The 19,019-nt window shown below is 42.6% G+C and overlaps 1 protein-coding gene across 5 annotated transcripts in view; it reads left to right on the forward strand.

Annotated features, from left to right (window-relative positions):
- Window positions 1-19,019, forward strand: part of RAP1GDS1 (Rap1 GTPase-GDP dissociation stimulator 1) — a 155,201-nt gene that overhangs the window by 79,345 nt on the left and 56,837 nt on the right. For 3 of the 5 annotated variants that reach the window (XM_048846605.2, XM_048846606.2, XM_048846607.2), the window contains exons 3-4: window positions 4,968-5,090; window positions 13,105-13,230. In XM_048846605.2, the coding sequence (XP_048702562.1) occupies window positions 4,968-5,090; window positions 13,105-13,230 (249 nt within the window). Of the gene's footprint in view, window positions 1-4,967; window positions 5,152-13,104; window positions 13,231-19,019 lie in introns of those variants that run through there. The other 2 variants (XM_048846608.2, XM_075127539.1) reach the window with 2 other exon arrangements.

The raw sequence follows: 19,019 nt of genomic DNA on the forward strand, positions 1-19,019 counted from the left end.
CCATCCCCAGGGCAGGACAGGGCCTCCTGGATCATTCCCCAGGTGGCAGGCAGTACACTCACGGTAACCAAATAATAATTGCTTCAACATAGAAAACCAGGCTGGTCTTCTCCAACGCCTGCCAAAGGAACAAATAAGAAAGGGGGAGGTTATTACATATGTTTAAACTGTTAGCATTTTTACAGTTCTCAAATAATACGAAATATTCTTCTTAGGATTGATCTTCACTACAGGGAGATCGATGCTGCTGCAATCGATGCAGCAGGGGTCGATTTAGCGGGTCTAGTGAAGACCCACTAAATCAATGGCAGAGGTCGACTCCGGTACTCCACCTCTCTGAGAAGAGTAAAGGAAGTCAAATGGAGAGCATCTTCCGTCGACACAGTGCAGTGAAGACACCGCGGTAAGTCGACCTAAGCTACGTCGACTCCAGCTACGTTATTCACGTAGCTGGAGTAGCGTAACTTAGGTTGACTTACCCCAGTAGGTGAAGACAGGCCTTTACTCTGCATGGCCCTGTGGGGACATCAGCCTCCGCTAGCTGTGGGAGCATCATTTCCCAAAGGCTGAGACTCTGCAAGGGGGAAAAAAAAACCAAACGTTTAGCAGCATTTAAAATCACCCTGGCAATACCACTACATAAATACGTATAATAGGCTATATGACCCCAGAACAAATAAAACAATCCAACTTATCCTTTTAGGACTCTCAGATGTCATTCATCATGTCTGACTCCCTTCCACTCTTCTGCAGATGTCTGCTGCCATATCAATCTTGGGAGGCTATAAGGCATCGATTTGGCTGGTGAGATTCATCAGCCACTCACTCCATGCTTCCTGAGGTCCCTAGCCCTCACCACATCAGCCGCTGGTTATTAGAGGGAAACCCAAGAGGGAAGGAAAACTATGTATGTTGATTTTTTTTAATTTAGCTTGCAGCTGCAGTCCTCTACAGCTCAGACCAAAGTTACAGTGCATCCCACAGGCTAGGCGGGGCCTACAACAGCAACCAATAATAAGAATCTTAACACATCTTCGAAAGTTAAGCCATGAGCTAACTTGCCTCGTTGAAGCGCTGCATCACAAATATTTCCTCCTTTCCCTGACAGCTCCTCGTGTCTGACACTTGCATCTAAAGCCACCCCTCAGAAAAGCCCTTCTTGTCTCTTTCTCCCACAGCTATTTACTGCCAGTTCCCCCACCAGCTGCTGCCTCTTCTGAGGTGGGATACCTTGCCCAGCAGACAAGTAAGAGCTGATTGGAGACCTTCTCCATTGGCACCTCCGTCTCCTGTCTGCCAGAACCATGTTGTAACTTACACGTGGCTTAATCCTTCTTTCTGAGGAACAAAAGGAATAGTAAAGCCTGGAGTAGGAGTACTGGAAATAAGCAGGCATTTTCAGGGTTATAAATAAACCACCTTTTTACGTGAGGTCAGACAATTTCCCATAGTATTTCAAAGCCCTACCAAAAGTTGTTATTCTTTTAACAGCTGAAGTATCTTTCCAATTCCAAATGTTTTAAGAAAGCAATTTAATTTTAAAAATTAGTCCCATGCTGCAGTCCATTGATATTTTCCCCTAAATGTTTATATTAGAATGTGAATCTGATGAACTCTAAATCTCTGAAAAACTGAGCTTATTATGAAGGTGTAAAAAGGACTCTTTACTCTCGAGATATGTGCGTGATGTGATATGCATTTGACCTACCATTTGGGGACTCCTTATACAGAGGGTGCACAATAAACACATCTGCCATTTTTCTAGATCAATATGTTTTCTGCTTAAAGTTCACTGTCCCAATACAGTGGACTCTACGCGTCTTCAGATGAGTTGATATACTCTGTACACCGGGCTAAATTATGAGGAGGACTGAGGGTGGGGTCTGCTGAGAGCTGCAGTGGATGCGTGGAGATGCTCTGTGCTTTCTATATGCACAGTGCAGCTGCAGGCCAAGTGCCACAGGGAGTGCTGTAAGTCATGTGTGTTATATAGCTTTCCTTCCGCTCGGTGATGAAAGTAGAGCATGCATTTCCCACAGCGCTTGGTGGCAGGTACTAGCAAAGTGGGGTGGATTGGTAGGCATGGCCATGCCGCCTGGTAGCTTGGAAGTGCTGCTGGGCATGATAACTAGCCTCTACTGTTGCCTTTGTGCTTGAGAAATTGTAGTGTCAGTACTCTACCTGGGTCATGGGAGCTAGTGCATGTGGGGATGAAGGCATTTTGTTTTTGAAAGGGAGAGGAGATACAGTGGTGGCTTCAATAACGCTCCATAGCAAGAGAAGGACCAAGGTGCTATTTCTGTTTGCATTCTCTGCAGCTGATATTCAGATTTCCAGCAGAAGTCTAGTAAGCTGAGGAGTGTATTTTTATTGGTACTCACTTGCTTATCTCAATCAAATAAATCAGAGCGTATTTGCTTCATACAACTTGCCTGAAGCACCATTTAATTTTATTTCCCCACTTCTTGCTGGTCACAGGACATATTTTATTCTATGTATGTAATTTATACATTGCACAGTAATGAGTCCTTCAAACGGAAGGCCATAAAAATAAGACTGGATACTGTATATCTCAGCAATGTGTCAGGTGAAACCACATTAATGCCTCCTGCCTACTAATTGTGGCTCACATTGTACGGATCAGTAGAACTCCACATTTCCAGATATGTTTTACTGTACTTTAGCAGCTGAAATCAAAGGGGTCTGTTATCCCGTGCATACAAATGAAACTACTATCTGGAACTCTTTTCATCATTGACGTGCATTGTGTGTGTAAATCGTCTCTTTCATCCGTGCATCCATTCAAGAACTTACCTGCAAAATGTGTGCAGAATTGGCCTATTTGTAACATCTTCCAAATGGATCATTAACATTTTCTTGTGATGACATAAGGTTCCGCATATCTGAAAACTCGCAACTAATGTGTAAACTTGTAAATAGATGAATAATAATAATTAGCACTTATGTTATGTGTTGCTGTTGAAAGTGCTGTATAAATATTAGTTAATTAATCCCTGTTCAGTAGTAATCAGATGTTATCACCATTTTAAAGATGAGAAGTCACTCTTTGGACACCAGGTGGGTCAAGGAACTATCAACCCCCTACAGGCCAAAACGAATGCTATCCAGCCCTGGAGCACCCATGGAAAAAAAATGAGTGGGTGCTTAGCACCCTCCCGCAGCCAGGCTCGCCCCAGTGCCTGCCTCCCACTGGCTTCCCCGCCAATCAACTCCTCCCCGCGCCTCCCACCCCCTACAGATCAGCTGTTTTGCAGTGTGCAGAAGGCACTTGGGGGGGAGGAGGAGGAGTGGGGATGGAGCATGCTCGGGGGAGGGGCGGAACTGGATGGGAAGAGGCGGGGCAGAAGTGGGGGCTTGGAGGAAGGGGTGGAGTAGGGGCAGGGCCTGGGGCTGAGCAGGGGTTGAGCACCCCTGTGGGAAAGTTGGAAGCTGGCACCTGTGGTTGCATATCTTGTAGTATTTGCAAGACACCCATGAGAGAGGGAGAGATTTAAAACAGCAGATTGAGTTCAGATGGATTTGTTCTGCTTTGCACAAGAACATCAATTACTGCATCTCATCTGACATTCTTAAAGAATGCAGTAACTTTTAGCATGAATGATAAAATACAACAGAAGTCCCATTGCATTTATAAAATGACAAAATAACAATTGCCATCTAATCATGTGTGTGTGGCACTCATGTTAATCTGAAATGTAAAAACATTTGACAGTAGGAAAAAAACTCACATACTTAGTATGTAGTACCTCTTGCTTTAATCCCTATGAGAATTACCACTGTTTTTCAATAGGTTATTATCCAAGGATGGAAGGTGGTCCTTGTCAGTATACAGATGTCCCTCGACAACTGGAAGGAAGGGGAAGAGAGTCCTCCTTGAAACACTTGATCCCCAACTAGGCTGACCAGACAGCAAGTGTGAAAAATCAGGATGAGGGTAGGGGGTAATATGAGCCTATATAAGAAAAAGCCCCAAATATCAGGACTGTCCCTATAAAATGGGAACATCTGGTCACCCTATCCCCAACTCAGCATAGAGAACCAAATTTCATTTCTTCTGTCCCTTCCACTGGGGCTGAAGAGGAGTTACTGCTGCCTTAGCACAGTAATTCTCAGCACACCAATATGTATGGAGAGTGGGAGAGAAGACCAACGTCTGCATAATTCTCTCTCTCCTTACCCCACACTTTCAGACGTGTGCACTGACTACGTAGCTGTCTGCTGCGCCAAGAGGAATGTATCTCTTCCACCTGTATTTCTGTACTAAGAGGACCTGCCCCATGATTGGTCAGCTCAGTGTACCACCTGTTTGTTGTTACATAGAGCAGTCTACACTAGAAGTGCTACATCAGTGTGAAAATGAGAGAGCTCTCCCGTCAGCATAATTACTCCACCTCTGCGGGAGGCAGAAGCTATGTCAGCGGGAGAGCATCTGCTGTCAACATAGTGCTGGTGTGGACAGTGCTTGGGTCGCTGTAACTTGTGTTGCTCCAGGGAGTGTCTTTTTCACACCCTATAGCGATGTAAACTAGATCGACTTAACCAGTAGTCTAGACTTGCCTGTTGATATTGGACTTCCACAGACCTTTTTGTCCCCTAAACTTTCATCAGGATTTTCTTATCGCTCTCTGCGTTAGTTTCCTCATCTGTTTGTAAAATGAGGATAATCCTACATTTTTAGTTACCACATAGTTGCTTTGTAAGGATTAACTGATATTAAGTGCTTTGAAACATTTTGTTAGATAAACACTGTTAGATGAACACTAAAACATCAAGCTCTGCCTTGTATATAGCACGGTAGTTGCCATGAGACTTACCTTTAAGCAAGGTCTAGATTTAAGTTAAATTTTTATGTGTGCACTTTTTCAAAATTTACTCTCCCCTCTTTTTTAAAAAAGAGGTTGTAATGTATTATGCAAGTGATTTTTTTGTTTTGATGTGTTTTTCAGATACCGAGACAAGTGAAAAAATCCAAAAAAGTGGGATTCTTCAGGTGTTTGCAAGTCTGTTGACTCCACAGTCTTCCTGCACGGCAAAAGTAGCTAACATCATAGCAGAAGTAGCCAAAAATGGTGAGGTTTTCCACAAGAACTTTTCTGCTGGAACATCTTCAGTTTTGCACCTCACTTGTCAGTATGTTTTATTTCATTTATGTTTTCATTTTGTAGATTAGAGATTTTTCATCTGTCTCTCTTTCATCCTTTCTGTTCTTGTCTTGTCAATATTTTGTTGCCACTAGATTTGTTTAGAGTGCATTTATCCCCTTGCTAATCCATCAGAACAGCATTTGTTTTCAGGAGTTTTCAGTCTTTACTTTTGTGTTATATGTAATTTTTAAAAATCTATTGTGTATTTTTAATTTTTAATTTAAATTTTTAATAGGCAAAAAAATATTAAGGCTTTAAGATTTTCAGAAATGCATGTACAGAAATGTTTGTGTACACAATTACCGCAATAGATTGTACAAGTGTGGTAAATGAACATACGAATGACCTTTTAGGACTGGGACCAGTGACAACATTATTACCCCTTTCAAGTCCTGTGACAAAATAGTAGGATCAGTCACTCTGAAAATAGAGATAATTATTTCTGTTACAGTAGCAGCCAAAGGCCCTCACTCAGGATCAGGGATCTTTGTGGTAGGTGCCATACAACATACATATATTTGAAAAATAATCTAGAAATTCTTCTAAAATTATTTTTTCTTTATAAAGAATAGTTCATGGACTCTAACCATTCCAACATGGGTGAAATTGATCCGGAGCAGAGGGCCCCTGTAAGCCCCTCCACATTCTTTCAGCTCCACTTCAACTCAGTGCTGTTCGATTTGTACTGTAGGGATGGGAAACTTTTTATAATGATTTTTTGGATCCAAGGTGATGCAAGAAGTGACAGATCTACAAACAAGCACATTATTTAGCCAGGTCATTATAGAATTTTGTATTGTTATTTATTTAAATATATAAATATATACAAATATATGCATCTGGATGGACAAGGCACCTTGCTCTGTGTAACCCTGTGGACTCCCTCAGCTGGGGAGGAAGTGGAATGAGTGCTGGAGGTCTGCAGGCAGGAGCCACTGCCAAGACTCTCTAGAAGGAATAGTAAAGGAGACGCAATTGACCGCCCTCAACCCCTGAAAATTGCTCCACTCCCATCCAAGGAGGTTCACTGGTGAGACGCTATCGACTGCAAATCATCCCATCCTTTCTGCAGATCTCTCACGCAGATTCCTCTTTCGGAAGACACTGGATTGTGAGTCTATCTCCCTCTTCTATTTTTCCTTTGGAAGGGAAGTTGCTGAAGGGAGCTGACTCAACATAGTGCATCCTCTGCCCTCTTAGGTGGATCCTGGATGGCAGTGGGACCAGGGGAATAGGTAAAGATTGACAGTGGCCCTGTCTGGATACATTTAATCCAGGTACTGAAGGAGTCAGCAGTCCCAGTTCCTGCATAGCTCCCCCGTGACCGAATCTGATGTGTGAGGCTAGAAGAGGACTTCTAGTAGATAATAGGCTCTTTCAGATCCAGCTTTTTCTGGAGCTCAGGTGGGGAATTAACAATTTGATGAACTGGTTTCTTGTGTGGAGACAGGTTGTTGATTTGCTCGTTTTGCCCAATTTGAATTGTAACGGTTCGCATTCTGTTAATGTTCATACTTTGGAAGAGAAATAAATCTGGCTCTCTCCAAGTCACTCTTTACTGTATTTGTTTAATGTCGGGATCCATAGCAAGTTTGACCAAATGGTTATATTTTCTGTGGTAATCCCAAACATTTAACTTCTTTTCCGCTCAGTTAAAATTCCATTTAGAAAAAATGTGCTCTATACAATCAAGTTGTGCCAATTTATTTTATTAAAGCTGTCAATTAGATCTAATATTCTAAGCATGCTGTTGTTATCTGGATATATACCAGAAATAATCTGTGTCACAGTTACTGCTGCCCCTTCTCAGAGTCTCACTGAATGCACTTCGACAGGTATCAGGCCTTGGGCCTTTATCTCTCCTGGGGTTGAATTCTGCAATTCACCCACTCTTAGACCAGGAAACCATGACTATTTGCATTTAGAACCTGCAAGCCCTTTTTCTCTTAGTCTGTGACAGCTTGTGTTTGCAGTGATACAGCTTCTTCAAAACAAAGCATGATTTATTCATCACCCAAACCTGCCAAGCAGGTAGAGCAAAACAAACAAACCCCCCCAAACACAATGAAAGGCCTACTCACATGCGTACTACTTACATCTTGATAAGTTTCTCATCATCTTGGCGAACTTACCTCTCTGGCATGCAGAAACAACCTGTACTGAAGCATTGTCAGCCTTTTCACTGATGCATCCTGGTCAGTATCTCTCAGCTCACACAAAAAAAACTCTCCCCTTTTCTAGGGTATTTGAGCTGTGTGGTACCCTGTGATCCTAGGCTTAGCCTTGGGAGTAGTGGAATATTCTAGCTTGGCTGGATCCAGGTAAGTAACTTCTTTCCCCAACTGATGGCCCAGTCATTGTTATCTTAACTCCTTTGAAGCTGGGTACCTGAGAAGCTCTTTTATCTGTCACCGTTTTACCTTTTCTGGGTTCTCAAACAATCCCTTTACAGCCTCCTTTGAGTTAATGCTATGCATTCAGGTAGGCAGCAATACGAAATTGAACAAGGAAATTGAGTCATACATAATACTCATAAAAATAATACAAACATTTCCCCAGTTTGTCACAATCTGTATACACCATCCTTTTAAACTCCACAACAGTAATTCCTGTTATTTCTGCTGCTTTGAGTTAATATGACATCTGAAGGTTCAGAGACGGCATTTAAAAAAAGGCAAACAGGTAAAGTATTTTGTACCTTGAGAGATTGAAAAATTATTTATATATTACCTAATCTGTAAATAGTTTAAGCCTCCAAAAATCTGCATATAGCAATCTAACTATATTGCAAAATTATTTCCCAAAATAAAAATGTTCCAAACCATATAGATAAATCCACCAAACCCTATTGCATACCTTTTCTGCCTTTAATATGTTAACTGAAAAATTTATAGTCAGTGAAATAATTGACAAAATACCGTATGAACTCCCCCCTCCCTCAATTTGCCTTCCTTTCCCCCTTCCCATCCTACAACTCTCTCCTCTTTCTTCTCTGTCACAGACACCCAAGTTTCTTATCTGCTTTTCTCCTCCAAACACTCCACTGAGCCCATGCCACTCACATCCAATTCCTTACTGTTCTCCTTATCTTCTTATTCTCCTCTGGCTCTTTTTCCTCAACATGCGAGCATGCTTTAGTTCTCCCATCTTAAAAAAAAACTCTACCCTTGACCTCACTTGCCTCTACAATTACAGTTCCATCTCCTTTCTCCCTTTCTTCTCTAAGCTCATTGGATGCACTGTTTACATTCACTGTCTGGAGTCCTCTACTCCAGTCCTAGACCCTCTCCAGTTTGCTTACATCCCATGCACTCAACTGAAACCGCTCTCGCCAAAGTCTCCAATGACCTCTTTCTAGCCAACACCCAGAACTCAGTCTTCACCCTCCTTGACCTGTCAGCTGCCTTTGATGCCATCAGCCACGCTCTTCTTGAGATCTTGTCCCCGCTTAGCTTCCAGGACTCTGTTATGTTATCTCTCTAATTGCTCCTTCAGTGTGTCCTTTGGAGGATCCTCCTCAACGCCCCCTCCAGCTTTCTGTGAAGGTTCCACAAGACTCTACCCATGACCCCTGTAGCAGGGTGGTCATCCAGCTCTGGCCCTGAATGGGTTAAAACAGCCCTGGGAGAGCCAATAGTAAAAGCAACCCTGGAGAGAGCTGCAGCTGGGAAAAGGTGGGAAAAGGGATTAAGAACCTCTGGGGGAAGCTGACTATATAGCTGACCACAGGAGTGGCTTTCTTAATCAGGCCTGGCAGGCCCTGATAAGAGGGCTCTGGGCCAGAAGCTGGAGGAGTCTCACTCCTGCCCTCGGGGGAGAAGGCTGGCTGCCTGAGAGCGATGTACCTTAAGTGGAGCAGTGCTGGGGAAGGGCAAAGGGAGCTGGAAGCTCCAGCCTGGTAAACCCCTAGACTGCAGGCCTTGTTAAAGGCGCAGAAAGGTACTGGGGCTGCAGAGGGGCAGCCTGGGAATAGGCAGAGGCAGCTGGTGCTAACCCCTTGCCAACAATGAGTGGCCATTACACTGCAGTCTACCCCAGTGAGTGGGGGTGAGCTGATGACTGACAGTAGCCACTGAGGCAAGGTGGGTTTAGTGGGTTGGGGGTTCCCCTGGGAGGGGAGACCCAGAGTGAGGGGGTACTGCTGGGGCAGAACCCCGAGGTAAAGGACACCAGGGTCCAGGAGGGACACGGGACCAGCGGCAGGTGAGACACCAGCCTGCAGAGTGTGCTCCATATGCTGGAGAGCTATTTCTCTGGACGACCAGCAGGAGGCGCCGCACCAGTGAGTCCTTGTCTTGCTACAGCCCCCTACTCTTCTCCCTCTGCACCTTATCCCTGGGTAGTCTCATCTGCGAACGCAAATTCAGCCTCCAACTCTATGCTGACGTCTCTCAGATCTGCCTCTCTCTGCCAGACCTGTTTTCTGCCCAAGCTAAAATCTCAGCCTGTCTGTCTGACATCTTGTTGTGGATGTCTTGCCATGAGCTCAAGCTCAGCTTGGATAAAATAGAGCTCTTAATCTTTCCCACCAAGCCCCGCCTACCACCTGCTTTCTCTATCACTATGGACAACACTGCCATCCTGCCTGAGATGCAGGCTCATAACCCAGGTGTCATCTCTGACTTGTACCTCTCTTTAGATCCTCGCATCCAGGCTGCGTCTAAGTCCTTGCCATTTCTTTCTGCATAATATCTTGAAAATATCGCCTCTCCTGTTCTTCCACGCAGCTAAAACTCTTATCCAGGCTGTCATCATCTCACAGTCTTTCCTCACTCATATCCAGTCAGAATGCTGCTTCAGAAACTGTTCTCTTAGACCATCACTTTGACCACATCACCCCTCTCCTATCAAACATAAGCTGCTTGTCTTCACTTTTAAGGACCTTCAGACTCCGCCTCCATCCTACGTATCGCGTCTCATTTGCTATTGAATAGTCAAAGCTCACCTTTGATCAACCTATGTTGCCAGCCATTTGTTATATGTTCAATCAAGAACTTTCATACCCCTCTTACGTTACCCCACGCATTGGGGAGAAGTCCCTGTAAACATCCACAAAGCTACCTAGTTATCCTCCTTCAAATCCCTCCTTAAAACTCTCCTTTGCTTTGTTACCTACAAAAAACTTGACAGCAGTTCAGATGCTGGTGTGCTGATACCACTGCATATCATGCTGACCAATATTATTTCATTGTTTCCTTGTACTTCTCCATCTACCTGTCTGTATCCATCTATGGTCTCTTGTCTTATATTAGATTCTAAGTTCTGTGGGGTAGGGACCATCTTTTTGTCTTGTGTTTGTGCAGCGCCTAGCATAGTGGAGTCCTGGTCAATGACTAGTGCTCCTAGAGGCTGTGGTAATACAAATAATAAATAACCACTAGCACTTTCTTCCTCTTCAACAGTCAAGTCACATTGTCAACTGTGGTATGAAAGCTCCAGAATGAGCTTTTGGTCTCCTCCTCTGCAATCGTAAAATCAGTGTTTCAAAGGGGCGCATGTGTGCGCTCTTCATGGATTTCACAACGGCTGTGCTTTACCTCAAGATGGAATTTACTGAAAATATTTTTTCAGAAAGGTTTGTGGAATTGGGGATTGCACAATAAGCTTACTCCGTTACCTCCCTAAAAGAAACAAACTATAACCTGTTTGTCTTCAACTGCTGGGATCTTCATAGTCAGGGCACGTCTACATTGCAAACGTAAGTTGACCTATGTTAACCACTGTTGATGTCCACACTATCCTCCTTCTGTCAGCGATGTGTGTCCTCACCAGGAGCACTTCCACCACCTGAAGAAGGGCAGGGTGGGGGCTCGCAGCTCCCTGGCAGGAAGGGGTGGCTGGCTCCTGGGGCTTCTCGCCACCTGGGGCTTCTCGCCTCCTTGCGTAGGGAGCCTCTGGGCAGCAGCCTGGCTAGGAGCTGGGGCAGCCCACATGGAGCCCTGAAATAGACAAGACAGCCAATTTCAGGGGGACAAGACTATAACGTGTATGCCGACATAATTAGGTCAATGTAAGAGGCCTCAGTCTCTGGTCAACTATGTAACACGGCAGCTATGTTCTGTTAGGTATTTTAATGTGATTCAAGGCCTCCAGGGGACCTGCTTCATCTTCTAGTGGGGTTGCACACCAGTAGTACTGCTGCCAGCAGCTCCTTCCACCCCACGCCTCACTACATTTGTTCAGTTGAAGTGAAGTCTATTCCTCACTACAACTAGGGGGCCATGAATTCTGTTTGTCTTCCCTTCTCACATGAGTGGGGAGTGACAGTGAAATCTACTCCTCTTCCGTAGGAAGGGGTGAAGAATGAAATACTATTCCTCCCACCCCCAAACACAATGTGTGAAGCTAAGAGAGAAAACCTTCCCTTCAGTGGAGAGGAGACAGCAGTTGGTTTTGTGGAGGTAAAACAGATGGGGGGGGGGAGAAGTTGAGGAGGAGAGAGGATGGGGTATGCAATGGAAGGGAGAAGAAGAGAGAGGGAGGATCTACCAAAGGGCGAAGCAGAGGAAGGGGAAAGAAAACAATAGATCCAATAAAGAAAAACTGGGATGAAAACGAACGTGGGAGACTGAAGGAGGAAAAGAGAGAAGTGAATTAAAATGGCATGAGAAATAGCAAAAGCAAGAAAAGATAGATAAATGTAAGGGACTGACGGATGTGATCTCGGATCTTGTACATGACAGTGCACTGTGCTGACATTAGACTCCTTAGCATAGCATTTATTTACAGCTTTGCCAGATTATGTTTTAGGGTTTTTTTGTGCTGGCCATTGGTCTTCCACCTGACCTATACAAGTCTGTTTTCATCTGTTTATCGACACATGACAGTCAAAGTCTGTAAGGACATACGGACAGGTCAAATCTGCACTAATGTTATTTTCATAGGAAAAAAAGATATTGCAAGATTAGTAAACATGGATAGCTGGTGCCTACATTTCTCAGTTGTTTATAGGTAAATCCGGACCCCAGGCTAGCCAGGGAATTCTGCCGGGAAGCAGAACCATTGTAGTTCTGATGTACAAGGAAAGGGACTGAATTTGCAGGAGCCCTGCAAATGGGGTGTGCATCCTGTGCAACCCAACTCCTAGGACCAATTCTTACCTCACGGACATCAGTGTAATTCCGTTGGCTCCAGTGGAATTACTCCTGATTGACACTGTTGTAAGTAAGATTATAGCCTGGCCCCCTGTGAGCTGGGTACATGGCAGGAGAAGGAGTATAGGGGTAAGAGAATCTGCCACTGGTTGGATCATCTGGTTTTCCCCCCATTGTGGGGCCGTATGGACTGTGAAAAGTTACTTTGGCCTCTTAAACTTCTCTAATTCCCCCCCTACTGTAGAGATATCCAGTACCCAGCTTGCTACTCAGTGTTAGTTCCCTGCGTTTATCCTTTGTAGCAACTGTTTTTCAGGTAATTGGAAATTTAGCTTCCATTTCTGCTTATATTTAATTTAGATAATCTAGTAAAACAGATAAGGCTGTTCATTTTGGAGGAGGAATGCTGCAGTCTTAAATCTGCTTAATAGAGGAGTTAACATTTTGTTTAATTTGCAAATGTGGAGAACAAATGTTGCCAATAGTCTGTTCTTTTCTCCTTGTATTTATTACTCTCAAAACATGCTCAGTGATTATTTGGAGGATGTTAAATTAGTTTCCATGAAAGTCAATTAAAACACTCTTGATTTCTGATGAATCAATGAGCAATGGGAAAAGCGTAGCCAGAATTCTGAATTTGACCATCTTGTCTGGAATCTTTTTTGATAACTAGATTGTTTTGCCAGACATACATTTATTTTCATAGAGTGAGGCAGCTGCAGTGCCTGTGTAAGATGGGAATCTGGAAAGGAAAACCTTTTGCCAAAGATGAATTTTTGTGTTAACTAGAAAAGATCAAACCAATATAACTCGACTTTAATTAAATATCTCTCTGTTGTTCGCAGAATTTATGCGGAACTCATGTGTGGATGCTGGGTTGATCCCTCCACTGGTGCAGCTCTTAAACTGCAAAGACCAGGAAGTGTTGCTTCAGACAGGACGTGCCCTGGGCAATATATGCTATGATAGCCGTAAGTGTGGAAATGTAACATTTTTTGTTGTTGATGGTGGTTTGGGGGGTTTTTTGTTTTGTTTTTTACTGTGTCATACAGTTATAAACTGAGTCATTTTTCCTCCCCCCCGCTTTATGTTCATTGCACCGATTAGTCTGATTTTATGGGACAGTTGAAATGTATCATAGGTGTGACAACTGTACTCTGTTTGTGTGACAGACTGGTTAAAAAAAATACCATTTCAATATCATAATATTTCTGGACATGAGACTAAAAGAGGTTTTTTCTCTTCAACATAATGGGTAAGATTTTCTAAGAGCATATACTAAGCATGCAATTTGAGACTTGAATAGCCACAAAACTAGAATTATTTTAAATTGTGCTCACCTTTGGACCACATTGGAGGAGTAGGAAGGGAACATGTACTTCTCTCCAAGCCTCAAACAACAAAAGATATGAGTTAAAGAGGAGACTACATATGTGGATGAAAGGTATGCCCTAACTATGTTGCAAATGCTGTTGTATTCTTAAATGGATGGCCATGGTACCAGGACCATGCATGTATCTTTTTCATTTTTTTGTGGGCACAATAGGTTTCGCATGCCCAAATGTAATTGGGCTGAAATGTAATTGTGAGTTCAGTTGCAAATTATGTACATAGTGAGAGGATTTGCACAACCGAATCAGGTGCAATGTTTTGAAAATGTAGTCCCATCTTTCTTCAATCTAAATATTTTGATCATTATGGAAAATGTAATTCTACTAGTTTAACAACATTTTTTCCCCATGAGATTAGATATAGCTAGGGGCCTGGGCTCCCTATTGATAAGTGCAGTGACTCCTGCTAGTGTTTGTAGATCCTATGAGTATATCTCAAGAGAGAATAAGCTACTTAAACTTGCATGAAGAGTATAGTGAAGAAGCAGAGTCCTTGGGAATGTGTTTATATTATCGAAATTATTCATACAGAATAACTAGAAGGCTATGGATGTCTGCAGATGGCAAGTGAAATGAAAACGTGAAAGCATTTTACTAGCTTGAGTTACTGTACCTTATTGCTTGTATCAGGAATGTAGGAATTGTGGTTTATGTCACCTTCACTAAACTGTCTGGTATTCTGACTAATGTCTGTTCAGTTCGATTGTATTAGTAGTTTCTTCATTACATTTGTTTCTCACGCTAGTTTGGAATTTTACATTTTATGTTGCTGTACATTGCTTTATATGTGAACTCCATGAAGTTAATCAGATTTGCCAATCTGGCAGTTGCATTTAGAGACATCTGCTGCTTGAGGATGATAACATTTCATTCCCTTGTTTAGGCTTTTCTATAGGCTGACTGATCAACTGAACAGCTGCTTCCCAGTGGAAACTTCAGCAAGAAACTGTTGAGCTTTCTATTATGTTACTTATTTGTCAAATTGCATTTCAGGGTCAAATGTGATCAGAAAGCTCACTCCATGGATGATTTATTTCATATGAATAGACTCTGTGAGACTATTCATGTCACCTTTGTTTCCCGTACATTACTGCTTGAAAAATAATTAGGACACCAAAATGGTTCCATGCTGTAAAGTACTGTATAACTGCCCCTACATTTTGCATTGTCTGCAGCATTTGTTCAATATAGAGAGTCTTTATTAACAGTTTTGTGTTGCTCTTTTGTTGAGCAAAATTGGCACTGGTAAAATCTACAGTAGGCAGTGATGTGTTCTGTATACCAAGTGTAGCTGTTTTCCCATAGATAGTAACAGTCTTGCCTGTGTACTCAGGGAAGAGCAATGAATAATGTGTAATAAAATGTCATGTAAATCAAGATTAGTATCTTTGATTAAATTAGACTAGACTACTACAGGGCTTATTTATCACATCCATCCTGCCACAACTTATTTTATATGTGTTATCATAGCCTTTACAGGCTCTGTGTTTACATATACCAGTAGGATATTAAGTTAAGGACAAATACATTGTGTTCATCACAATAAATATTTGATACAAATATTTTCCCTTATGGTCATAATTGTTCATATTGGGAAACTATTTTCTCTCACAGTGAGTTCTAAGATGTAACGAAGACAGAATATGCAGTCAAATATTTTAAGTGTATCATGCACAGACAAAGTGGTTCTTTTTCCTTATATTTGAAACAAAGATAGCTGTTACCCGTTTGGTAAAAGTAATCAGTATTAGAAAGTTGTAGCACCTCTTTAATTCTACTTAATAATCTAAAGGAGTATTACATGTATTAATCTTCAGATTGAATTTTGGTAACTTTCCTAGCTAATTCCATGTAATGGCAAGTGAACTCCAGAAACTGTGATTACAGGGTTCCCTCATCACTCATGAGGAGTGAAGCTATGAGTAAGATCTGCAAGTCATCCCAAATGAGGACTGTACAGGCCCGTTATACAAAATCAAGCCCCTTCCTACCGATATCTACATATATTCCCACATATATCTATTCTAGATTGAAACCAATGAACCCTGTGCACCCTGGTGAGTTTGCAATTTATGCTTAGAGGTTTTCTTGCATGGCACGAAGTGAATCAGGCTCCCTGTGTTTTAGAGGGGAAGCAGTTGTGGTGCTCTAGAAGGAAATTGTCAAGGGATTTTCATCATTTAAAAAATAAAACTTTGTTGCTCACTCCTGTGGGAAAAGCCCAGAGAAAGGGGTCCTGAGGAGAAGAGTTCCCCACATCTTTCCATTGGCATAGGAAGGGTTCCGTTTCCCCCCTACCCCTCCAGTGGAAAGAAGAGGGGAACTGCGCCCCAGAATGTGCAGTTCCCAGGGGATCTACATGAAGGCAGAGCCATCTGCACAGAACTCCTGGTTGGACAATCTATGGAGAGGTGCTGCGGAAAAATTAATGTACCATTTGTTCTTGGTAGATGAAGAGATTTAGTGCTTCTCCAAAACCAAAGAGTGAGAGCTGTGCCTGATGGGATGGAGGAGTAACTTCTGAAAATGGATCTTGGGGGGGGCAATCTGGCCTCTTTATTGAAAGCCTGAAACTGAACCTTGTTTCCTTTCTGATATTCCTTCCTCTCCCTTAGATAGGCACATACTGTTCCTATGGGGTTGCTTGTCAGTGCTGAGTCTTTAAAAGAACATTGAAACATTTGTTTGAGAAAAAACACAGGGAGAATTAAATGCATTTTACAAATACAGAGAAGGAGGGAAAGTAGGTCAAATTTTGGAGCAAGCAGCCTTGACAGTGTCCCTTTTAAGTACTTGTTATTGGCTTTGAGGAGATCTGCTTTATGTAATTCTCCTAACATCAAGGCAGCAAGCAGGGATAACTACAAAGTCGAGTGGAAGGAAGCTTTGTTAGTTCTGATGAGATATATATATATAGTTCCAGTCTCCCTCTCACATGCAGAGATGAAAGAACAACTGAGACTGCCAAAAGTTTTGATCAAAGAAAGGGTTATTTGTTTTCAGAGAGCTTTTGAGGAATTAAAGTTTCCTGTACACTGTGTGTAAACCATTCAGTGCTGTCCTGCAGTTTAAAAACAATTGCATTATTGTTTATTTCTATAATGCTTATAAATGTACTAGTGCTTCACCGGTATAGACCGTTATAAGGCAGGTCCCTGCCCCAAAAAGCTAACAATCTAAAGAGAGAAAATGGGGAGATGAGTGGTGTGTCTCTCTCTCACACACACCTCTACCTACCTACCTCTAGCCAATTAGCCCAAATGATATTCTCACTCAGACCTACCATTTTGTCTGATCTATATTACTAACACTAAATACCCATACCCTCATCCAGTTATTTAATGCTTCTAACCTGTAATTATTTTTAGCTTATAATTAACCTCCCTACATTTCTACACCTAGTCAATTCAAACCACCAAACCTATCTTCCTGCCAATTCTGTCCTCACAATGCTTTCTCTACACAGCAAGTCCTAGACTCTTTTCTGCTGCCCTCCTGGATTTGAATGTAACATGTAGACCCTGTCTGCACTGCCCAGGAACACCATGTTAAATATAGCTTATGTGAGAAAGGAGCAAAGATGATTTCCCTGGCCAGTGCAGAGAGCTGTCTAAGAATAGACTAGAACCTAAAAGTGATCTTCCACCATTAACTCTAGCAATCAACGGTATTAAGTTACATATTGTGCTACTGCACACTTTCTTCAGTTTCTTTCAGTAGCTTTCAAAGTCAAAAATAGACAAATTATCATATGTATAGGGACTAACCAGTTTATTTGAGCATAAGCTTTCATGAGGTACAGCTCACTTGCATCCGATGTAGTGAGCTGTAGCTCACGAAAGCTTATGCTCAAATAAATTGGTTAGTCTCTAAGGTGCCACAAGTCCTCCTTTTCTTTTTGCGAATACAGACTAACACGGCTGCTACTCTGAAACCTATCATACGTATAAAATTCCAGGCATCATAGGTTGCCTAACAAAAGGCAGACAGGCAGCAAACACGAAATGTGGAGTCACTGGTGTGTTTCTGTTAGATCATTTCACTATTGGTTTTGCTTCGCTAGATGAAGGTTTGCAGCAACGCAAGAGTTACTCATCAACATTCCCCATGGCAGTGATCCATTAAGATGTATACATACTCCTGAACAAGTATGTTCTAATGGTTGTACGGGGAACTTGAAGCTAGAAAATCTGGGTTCTGCACTTTGCTTTGCCATAGACGACTTGTATGACCTTGTGCAAGCGAGAATTCACCTGGAGATACCACAGTAATATCTAGCACCACATTCAGGGAATACCGGCAGGGATTGGGGGTCTGTGGGTGGGAAATGAAGGAAAACTAATGATCTCACAAGAGTATGTACGTGTGCCGGAGTGGAGGGGGGACAGCTGGCATCACTATGGCATGGGCTATGGTTCTGCTCTAGAATCCAGCAGATACTGAGGCACAGGGATATCCATGGGAAGCCCCTGTGTCTGTACATCAGCTCTGGGCCTTCTTTATCCCCTTCCCCATCCTCAGTGATCACACAACCAAAACCTCCCCTTGACACAACGGTCTCCGGACCCTCCTTAAAGCGGGGTCTTGGAAAAGGTAGAACATTCAGTAGGCTATATTATCTTCTCTGAATAACCTCCTACAGGTTAGCAGATACAGTGCGTCAGTATCTCCAGTGTTATGAAATGAGAATCAATATGTTAGATGAATTCACACCAACCTTTGGTTAGGCTTATGTTGTCCCTCTGAAGCTAGCCTTCAGAAGGATAATTCACTCAGTTCTTGAGTGTCTCTCCTTCCTCCTGATCCATGGAGACTAGACGGGTTGGGATAAGAAGGTGGGGAAAAGTAAAATCAATTAACAATGTTAAAAAATGCACTAATGAACCAAGTTGGCTTCCACAGTTGTCGGGTTGTCTCTAACCTCAGCAAAGGCAGGTTGGAAACTGGAGGGAGAAAGAGCAGGGTGCATAGGCAACTTGGTGAAGTGCCTGTAAAAGGATCAGACTATTCTCATGGTTGCTATTATTACTTTAGAGCCTACAAGTTGAAGCATGAAGGGGCATATGAATGTCTAGCATATCCAGCATGTAAATACCTTGCAACGCCAGCTATAGCAGTGCCAGGCGAACACCTGTTCTCACTTTCAGGTGACATTGTAAATAAGAAGCGGGCAGCATTATCTCCTGCAAATGTAAACAACCTTGTTTGTCTTAGCGATTGGCTGAACAAGAAGTAGGACTGAGTGGACTTGTAGGCACTAACATTTTATATTTTTATTTTTGAGTGCAGTTATGTAAAAAAAATTGTACATTTGTAAGTTGCATTTTCACGATAAAGGGATTGCACCACAGTACTTGTATGAGGTGAGT

Source organism: Caretta caretta, chromosome 4, assembly GCF_965140235.1.
Source record: "Caretta caretta isolate rCarCar2 chromosome 4, rCarCar1.hap1, whole genome shotgun sequence".
Taxonomy (NCBI): domain Eukaryota; kingdom Metazoa; phylum Chordata; order Testudines; family Cheloniidae; genus Caretta; species Caretta caretta.